Genomic DNA, 9,493 nt, shown 5'->3' with positions numbered 1-9,493 from the left:
CCTCGCATGTAGAATAGCATAGAACATGTATAGCTCTCCTGATTCATCATACTGGAGCATGCAGATGAATCTGTCTCCTAATCTTGGGTTGCGCTTCACCTTACTGCCCCCTAGTACTTCTCTGCGATCGTTAACAATTTTGCTCCAATCTTTCACTATTAAGCATTCTTCGCTTTCAGAAATCCTGAATGCACTCATGTGCAATGTAGGAAATCTTGGTCGTAAGCTAACCATTGACATGCGACCTTTTGTCTCGATCCACTGAGGCACAACTGTCATCGGAAGTCCCTGTTGAACAACATCGTATAGTAATTAATATACTAAGCAATGAAAGTTTAGCTTCAAAAATAATGTATGCAAAAGATGCACTAATTAGGGACAGATATTTAAAATCTTACCATCTTTTGATTATAGATGTGACGGTAGTTCAATACGATCACCATTGGTCGCACGTTTTGAGTACTAACATTTCTAAGTGTAGGAAAAAAATTTGTCTTGACAGTATTAAGATCCTCAAGCCATGAAACATAATGACTTATCTCCTCGCAGTTTAGTTGAGCCCCGGGGCAGTAGTAGGTCCTGTCTACCAAGCGCCGGACATGTTTGCTTGAACCGAAATAAGCTGACAATACAAATTAGTTGTCAACTATTTTTGAATAAACTGTATGAAAGACATAAACATATGCATGCATGGTTGAGAAAAACTCACCAAATGGTAGAACTGGAGGCGTTTGCACATCGACCCAGATGTCTATATTACCTTCAATATCATCTTCCGGACGAATATCAAAGGTGATAACCATATCAGGCTCAAATGCATAAGCCTTGCATAGTGCTTGCCAAGTTCTGCATTCAAAATGGGTGTATGTGTCTCCATTATATAATTTGACATTGAAAGTATACCCATGCTCCGTCTTCAAGTAACTCTCTTTACCTCCATATCATCTATAGCACTAAAACCTATCTTATCCAAGACAAAAATTCTTGCATGGCAGGGGATGCGTTATAGTAGAATAGTGAAAATTTAAAATTATAAGTTGAAGCAAATGAAGCATAAGTTTTGCATTCAAATAATAATTGACAAAGTGACTTACTGTATCAACTTCGAATGTCTCATCCAGCTTGATGCTGAAGCGCCTACCATCAACAAGGAAATTTTGGTCGCACAGGCCGCGCTGGTCTTCACAGTGTTCGCACAAAATAAAATCTTTTTCGTCGTCAGATGACATTTTCTATGTTCATATAGGTGAAACATTAAACACCTATATCTAGCCAAATATATATTCATCTAACATTTGACATTAATATATCTAACTATATATTTAATTGACATTACTATATATTTAACTTTTCTATCTAATTCATCTAACATTCGACATTAATCTAACATTTATATAAACTCAAAATATATAAAAAATTAAATAAACAGAAAAACTCATTAACAAATAATATTTTAATTAGATCATCAAATCTCAGATACCTAAATTTTTCTTACTAAAAATAAACTAGTTATATTAATTATTGAACTAGTTCAAATCTCATATACCTAAATTTTTCTTACTAAAAATAAACTAGTTATATTAATTATTGAACTAGTTCAAATCTCATATACCTAAATTTTTCTTACTAAAAATAAACTAGTTATATTAATTATTGAACTAGTTCAAATCTCATATACCTAAATTTTCTTACTAAAAATAAACTAGTTATATTAATTATTGAACTAGTTCAAATCTCATATACCTAAATTTTCTTACTAAAAATAAACTAGTTATATTAATTATTGAACTAGTTCAAATCTCATATACCTAAATTTTCTTACTAAAAATAAACTAGTTATATTAATTATTGAACTAGTTCAAATCTCATATACCTAAATTTTCTTACTAAAAATAAACTAGTTATATTAATTATTGAACTAGTTCAAATCTCATATACCTAAATTTTCTTACTAAAAATAAACTAGTTATATTAATTATTGAACTAGTTCAAATCTCATATACCTAAATTTTCTTACTAAAAATAAACTAGTTATATTAATTATTCAACTAGTTCTAATCTCTAGTTCGACAATTTTTCTATCTAGCTAATTCATCTAACATTCGACATTAATCTAACATTCGATCATCTAATTAACTTTTCTGAAAAACAGAAAATAAGAAAAAAAAATGTGTGTGTATGTGTGTGTACATGTATATGTGTGTACATATGTGTGTATGTATATGCGTGTGTGGTATATGCATGTGTGTGTGTGTGCATGCGCGCCGCCCCGTACGTACGAGCGGGGGCGCCGGCGTACGGGGCGGGGGCGCCGGCGTTCGGGGCGGCGGCGGGGACGGACGGTGGCGCGCGGCGTTCGGGGCGGACGGCGCGCGGCACGGCGGCCGGGTACGCGCGAGGAGAGAGCGAGATACGTACGGACGGCGGCGCGGGACGACGACGGGACCGCGTCGCGGGACGACGACGGACGGCGGCGCGCGGCGTTCGGGGCGGCGGCGGGGACGACGACGACGACGGGCGACGGGCGACGGGCGGCGACGACGGGAGCGGCGCGCGAGAGGTTGACGAAAGAAGTGGGGAGATATAACTGAAATTTCGTAAGTGCTGTATATATAGGGTGAGCCTTTAGTACCGGTTGGAGCCACCAACCGGTACTAAAGGCCTACTTTGGCCAGGCAAAGAGGCGGGAAGAGCAGGCCTTTAGTACAAGGGTGGTCTTTAGTACCAGTTGGAGCCACCAACCGGTACTAAAGGCCTTGCGCTGCCACCCCAAAGTTTAGTCCCACCTCACCCGGCGAAGGGCAGCCGCACTGGTTTATAAACCCAACTGCGGCTACCTCTTCGAACTCCTCTATATAGCAGGCTTCTAGGCCTAATTAATTAGGGCACGCTGCCCTGTGGGTCTGCTAGCCCTTCTGGGCCTGCATTTGCACACCCTACGTCTGGTAGACCCACAGGGCAGTGTGCCAACAAATTTGCTATATAGTTTTTTCTTTTCTGCATTACTTATTTTCTTTTATTTATTTTTGAGTAGTTTTTATATAGTTTTTTCTTTTCTGCATTATTTATTTTCTTCTATTTATTTTTGAGTAATTTTTTTGTATGGTTTTTTTATTTTCTGCATTATTTATTTTTGTATAGTCCGAAACCCTGATACTCGGAAAGAGTTTGTCCAATTTGTACACGAAGTGCGTCCAGTTTTTGCCGTGACCCTCTCTACTCTTTCGCGCATGCTATGCGGGTGATATGATGATACCATGCCAAGTTTTAACATTTTCAGGATTCATTTTGTAGTGATTTTTAATTTCACGGTCATTTAGCTCTCTAAACAATTAGGTAAATGATTGAAAAACAACAAATGATGTCAGAACATGTTCGAAATTGATGACGCCGCTTTAAATGCTGCATACTGAACACAAAAGAAGTCCAAAGTTTAAATAAGTTATTAAAAATAAAAAATAGGTGCAATGCTGGTTAATTTGCTTCAAGCCATTCGGAATAGTGTAGACTGCACTGCACATAGCTCAGTGCAATCTATGTTATTCCGCAAGGCTTGAAGCTAATCAACATGTAGGTGAGCATTGCAACTCTTCGTCATTGTTTGTGCACTCACGGCTTATAAACCGCTCGTACTGCCTCTCTCTTGGCGAAGATCACAAGATAGTTTGGTTAAATTGCATTACTTGTAAGTCCAGTTAACATGGATGCTTATGATGCAAGAGCAACAGCAAAAGTGAAAATTTGGCACAAATAGGTAGTTGTGTAACTAAAATAGGTAGGAGGAGAGATAGCTCTTATGTCACAAAAAAGAAGTTGTATCAAACCTTTTATGTCGGATCTAGAACAAACCAATCGGTATCGCCATCATACAGCCCAACCGTGGCTCGTGATGCATATATATGCATATCAAATGCACGGTTGGACGTATGATGGCGAATCCGAATGATTTGTATTCAGTCGATGAACTGGTAGATGTATGCAGTCGATGAACTGGTAGATGTATGTAGTCGATGAACTGAAAGACTTATGCAGGGAAGGCGAGAGGCGGGCTAGCTATATATAGGGTCGTCTGGCTCATAAAGTGATTGTGGTAGTTTCGATCCAACGACTCACATGAGCTAGGAAGAAACACACCCTTGATCCAACGACTCGCAAGAGCTAGAAAGAAACACACGATCCGTGTGATTCTTCCTGATTGGTGGGTTGCACATTAGTACCCACTCCGGACTCCGAAACCCTGATACTCGGAAAGAGTTTGTCCAGTTTGTACACGAAGTGCGTCCAGTTTTTGCCATGACCCTCTCTACTCTTTCGCGCATGCTATGCGAGTGATATGATGATACCATGCCAAGTTTCAACATTTTCAGGATTCATTTTGTAGTGATTTTCAATTTCACGGTCATTTAGCTCTCTAAACAATTAGGTAAATGACCGAAAAACAACAAATGATGTCAGAACATGTTGGAAATTGATGACGTCGCTTTAAATGCTGCATACTGAACACAAAAGAAGTCCGGAGTTTAAATAAGTTATTAAAAATAAAAAAGAGGTGCAATGCTGGTTAATTTGCTTCAAGCCATTCGGAATAGTGTAGACTGCACTGCACATAGCTCAGTGCAATCTATGATATTCCGCAAGGCTTGAAGCTAATCAACATGTAGGTGAGCATTGCAACTCTTCGTCATTGTCTGTGCACTCACGGCTTATAAACCGCTCATACTGCCTCTCTCTTGGCGAGGTGGGACTAAAAACAGTTTGCCATAAACTCATTAGTACCGGTTCGTGGTAAGAACCGGCACTAAATGGTGATGGTGGGGCCATAGCCTGACCGCAGGCTGATGCAGCCTCTTTAGTACCGGTTCGTGGCATGAACCGGTACTAAAGGTTCGCCACGAACCAGTACTATTGATCGCCGCCACGAACCGGCACTAATATACACATTAGTGCCGGCTCTAATTCAAACCGGCACTAATGTGCTTCACGTTTGACCCTTTTTCTACTAGTGAGCCCTCATCTCCTTCATAGGATTTGGGATGAACTCTACAATGTATCTTGTTTCCCTTTGATTGTTCATGTACCGTGTGGATCTTGTGTGTTTGTTGGTCTAGTGGATGTATGATTGGACTTGTTCTTGAGTGTTCCTCTTGTTTTCTCTCTTGTGCTCATCTTATTCTTGGGGATTCCGCCTCCAATTCATGAAAGATCTTCACTTAGGGTTCCACCCTACAACACTTAGGCTCTAGATCGACTACCATATTGTCACCTCCCCTCACACTCATGCTCGTTTCCATGACTACTCTCTCATTTTTTATCCCATTCACACGCAATGACAAGAAAATGCAGCTAATTGGTAGAGCCCACCACACCCCTGGCTAATACAAACAGAACACGTTTCAGGGTCAGGTACAGTCGTCCATGGGATCAATTCGGATTTTGGACGATAAGCACAAAATTCATACACTTGGCCGAGCATGCAGTCCAACAAAAATTCAGCACACCAGATTTCCTACTATATGGTCGATTTCGTAATGTTGGTTAGGACTTTTGCGTGCCACGGACGTACGTTCGTTCTGTGAAGCATGGTTGAGAAGTTTGATCGAGGTAGTACATATGTCGGTATGCCTTCGCACTTTCTGTGACTCCTTGTCTGAAGCTTTCATTTCCTTGCTTGCAGGGGACTCTGAATCTGTCGTTTTCATTCAGCTTCAGCACAACACCTGGAACGACAACACAACTTCAGAACCGGCCTTAGTGCCGCGGCCGTGTAGGCGCCTTGATTACAGCCCATACGCAAGAAAAGCCTTAATTAGATATCACAATGAGCAACACAAAAGCCTTAATTGCATCTTAGCATGTGTGTTGTTGTAGATCTTACAAGTGGGTCTACCAACAGCTACTTGTTCCAAGTACGGACTCCATCTTACAACATCTTTTTGTGCTTCAGTTAACCACTGCCAGTTATGAAATCAAGCCGTATTCTTACTTCGTCCTCGCAACAGAAACACCAGACACCATTAATGCTGAGACATTGAATCACGATTCTACTTCCCACTGAATCTGACGAACTACTCCCTCCAATCCCTATTATAAGATGTTTTGGATATTTTAGTATGGACTACATGCCGATTGAAAGGAGTGGACAAGCACACGAAAATATGTCTATAACTCTATATACGTCCGTTAGAAAAAATTTAGAACATCTTATATTTATGAACGGAGTAGTACTTGGGGTTACTTATACACATATCGCTACTAAACTCTTACTTATACACATATGGCTACAGTTCAGGAATTGCATATAGTAATTGTTGATGCTTCCATGGGAACTATGAATTTTGCAACAAAATATATGTCTCGTACGAAAGAGTGATCTTGCCTGAATCCTCCAATAAATGGTTTCCTGCAGACATTCTTTGATCCATATTCCTACAAACCATCTGTGCGTTATCTGAAAAACTGAACCGCCCTATCAATCTGAGATCATACATGAGTAGTAAGCATCAACAGTAAATGAAATCAAAGAAATGCACAACACACAAGAACAAGCCGCCTGTTGTCTACCCACTTGTCGTAGAAACTAAAGGGAAATATTTCAATGTGAATTGCCTGAATCACCAATGACCAATCATGTGTGTGCCGTGTAAAATCTAAAATCCACTTATGTTTAAGAAAAAAGAAGATTCAAGAAAACCAAGTACTAACAATCTCGTGCATAAGTTTTAGATGAACCAATTGAAAAAATACAAGAACATGTAGTGAAGCACCAAGTGCAAATACATCAACAGGTCCAAGCATTAAACAAAGCAACTCTCACAAGGCAATAAGACATGCAACTGGACTGACAGTGTCTACAAATTAGATAGTGGTAGTACAAAGAAGTCAGGAAATTACACAATTCAAATCATCGAAGTCAATTTCACAGGACATGTCATACAAAGTGGAAGAATGGAGGATCAATTTCTGTGTTGACCACAATAGCAGCCATAGCAGACAGAAGCGGAATAACCTACAGCAAAGAACCATTTCTTCACCGCAGCAAACCCAAGAGAACCCCAGATACCTGCAAAACAATCAATGTCATAAGGCAAAACTAATTTGTACTACTCCCTCACTAGAAAGCTGATAAAGTAATACGTATCTAGACTTTTCTTCATTGCAACAGTGCACATCAACTCATTTTTCTGGAGATCATACAACAATCATCTAGAAAAAACAAACATCATCCAACTGTTCAGCCAACATAGCATATTAGCATCGATCATTGTCCTCCCATAGAGAACTTAAATGAGAGATCACACATCATCCTATTGATTAAATAATCGAGCAAGAAGATAAATTTATACAACACCTGTTCAGCCAACAAAGGATATGAGCATGTCTCATGCATTGACATTTTCAGCTCCACCATCTCCACCAGCAATGCCCCTACCTATAAGCAAAATAAGTACAATAAATCAAGGGAAAGCTACCAATAAGCTAAAACTATTGGCTGGACGTGCTAACCCCAAATTATTACTAGGCAGCAATAGCTACATTTCTATTTTAGTTATACTTTAAGCAATCCGTTCAATAACAAAACTACACTGGGATAACTTCGACATCCTGACAAAGAAAGAAACAACTCAATATATACTTAAACATCTAGTCAACTCTTTAGCACACCAACAATATTACAGTAAACATGTATCCTAAGTAATTGGATTTTGAATCTCAGTAAAAGTATTTTGATTTGTTATGTATTCCATGCAAGAGGCGAGATGTTACCTGCAGTATAGAAATTTGTATAGGGATAATAGAATCTAGAACTCAGGTACTGTCTTCTACCAATATATTTGAACTTCATCGACTCAAGTTGGAGCATGAAGTCATGAGAAACCGAAGATAAAAAGATCACATTTGTGTCTTCATCATACCCTGGCATCAGGACAAGTTTTGCCACGCCTAAACTTAAGGGTCGTGTAAAGAGCTCATCCAGTTGGACGGTTTTCTGTAGCACCCATGAGACAACACCATCACAGTCGGATTTCTTCGCCCATAACTGAATGCTTAGTTCTGGCTTTGGCAAAATAGCAAGGCCGAGGCCATTATCCTCTCCTCGTATGATCTGAAAGGACCAGTCGACGCCGCGAGTATTAGTAACATCGACACTTGCAGGCTTCTCAATCACATCAAGAGTCAGCCTTTCAAAATCAAACTCAAGAATGCCGCCTCCATGAAGCAACCAGCAAAGTGTATTCCTAACCAATATGCTAGGCCTGTTCCTAGAAATCACATCTGTAGTCGCTACGGAGATACTATCTTCCCATATGCCAGACTTGGATTCATATATGCAAACAAACGCCTTTGTGTGTTTAGCGTCATGGCATGCCAGTACCAGTTTGTATGGGCTAAAGTGGCAATCACCATGCACATGCTGCACGTCGCCGGCAGAACACATCACCGCAGCACTCCTGATGAAGTTAGCTTGCTGATTGTCGAAACCCGGTGGAAAAGCTACACGACGCTGCACATTGGTGTAGGGGTCCCACAAGACAGCCTCATGGCGCGGGCGGTCAAGGAAGAGTGCAATGCCGTGTCGGCAGCCAAAGAAAGAGAACTTCATATGTATGAGCAGGTTAGGCCATGGAGTCCAACCAAGGAGGTTCTCTGGCAGGGCGAAGCTGACGGGGATCCGGTTTGGCGGCTGCAGCATTGGAGTGAAGACAGGGGCCAGACCAAATTCTTTGTCAAAGAAGCCAATGAGCGGCGGTTTCCGGTGGTGTTTGCGGAAGCGGTAGAGGAACCGGTGGTCGGAGAGGATTTTGTGCCAGCGCTTGCATACAGCGGATGCGCGGGGTAGCGATGGAAGCGGAGGGAGACGGAGGAAGATCTCCTGGAGGAGGTCCTCATCGTCTAGCGGCGGCACGGGTGAGGAACAGAGGCCACTCATCCTAGCTGGAACTGGGAACATGCTAACCGGTTGAATGTCCAGTGCTGCTTGTGCCTTTGGCGAATTCCTCAGCTTACACCGAAATCAGAGTAAATGTCCCATCTTGCATCTGCAGATCCGTAAAATTCCCCATTTTTATACCTCACAATGCTATATGTTTCATTAGTTAAGGAAGACGTGCAGAATGGAGCTTCAGATTGAGAGACTCACCGAATGGAAGCGAGGACCCGTCGCGCCTGATGCTGGATCCATTCATCAGCACAGATCCATCTACAGAGTTACTTCCTCCGTTCGGAATTACTTGTCTCGAAAATGGATGTATCTAGAACTAAAATACGTCCAGATACATCCATTTCTGCGACAAGTAATTCCGAACGGAGTGAGTACCTAGCTAGGGTTAATACGGCAAGAAGAGGAACGCACATCAGTCAAGAAACCAAACGGGGGATGAATGGGGGCTTCAATGGAATGGAGAGAGAAGAAAGGGAAGGCTCACCTCAATGGATGCCGCGCGGATTCGGAGAGCTGCCCGCTGGTCGCTCGTTGCAGCCGCCGGCCGGCCGG

The 9,493-nt window shown here is 41.3% G+C and overlaps 1 protein-coding gene across 1 annotated transcript; it reads right to left on the bottom strand.

Annotated features, from left to right (window-relative positions):
- Positions 1-7,379: 7,379 nt before the first annotated feature.
- On the bottom strand, positions 7,380-8,929 carry LOC147963121 (putative F-box protein At3g16590). The gene is made up of 2 exons (XM_087529474.1): positions 7,765-8,929; positions 7,380-7,429 (listed from the first exon to the last, which is right to left on the bottom strand). The coding sequence occupies exons 1-2, from the start codon at positions 8,927-8,929 to the stop codon at positions 7,380-7,382; spliced, it is 1,215 nt and encodes a 404-aa protein (XP_087385600.1).
- Between the last annotated feature and the right edge of the window lie 564 nt (positions 8,930-9,493).

Source organism: Triticum urartu, chromosome 6A (genome assembly GCF_056163025.1).
Source record: "Triticum urartu cultivar PI428250 chromosome 6A, HENAU_Tu73, whole genome shotgun sequence".
Taxonomy (NCBI): Eukaryota; Viridiplantae; Streptophyta; class Magnoliopsida; order Poales; family Poaceae; genus Triticum; species Triticum urartu.
The sequence above is the reverse complement of the archived record's forward strand: the minus strand, read 5'-3'. Positions and strand labels throughout refer to the sequence as shown.

Coding starts and splice junctions, on each gene's coding strand:
- LOC147963121 (XM_087529474.1), bottom strand. CDS start 8,929: ATGAGTGGCCTCTGTTCCTCACCCGTGCCGCCGCTAGACGATGAGGAC. Junction 7,430..7,764: donor TACAAATTTCTATACTGCAG/GTAACATCTCGC, acceptor TTTTGCTTATAG/GTAGGGGCATTGCTGGTGGA.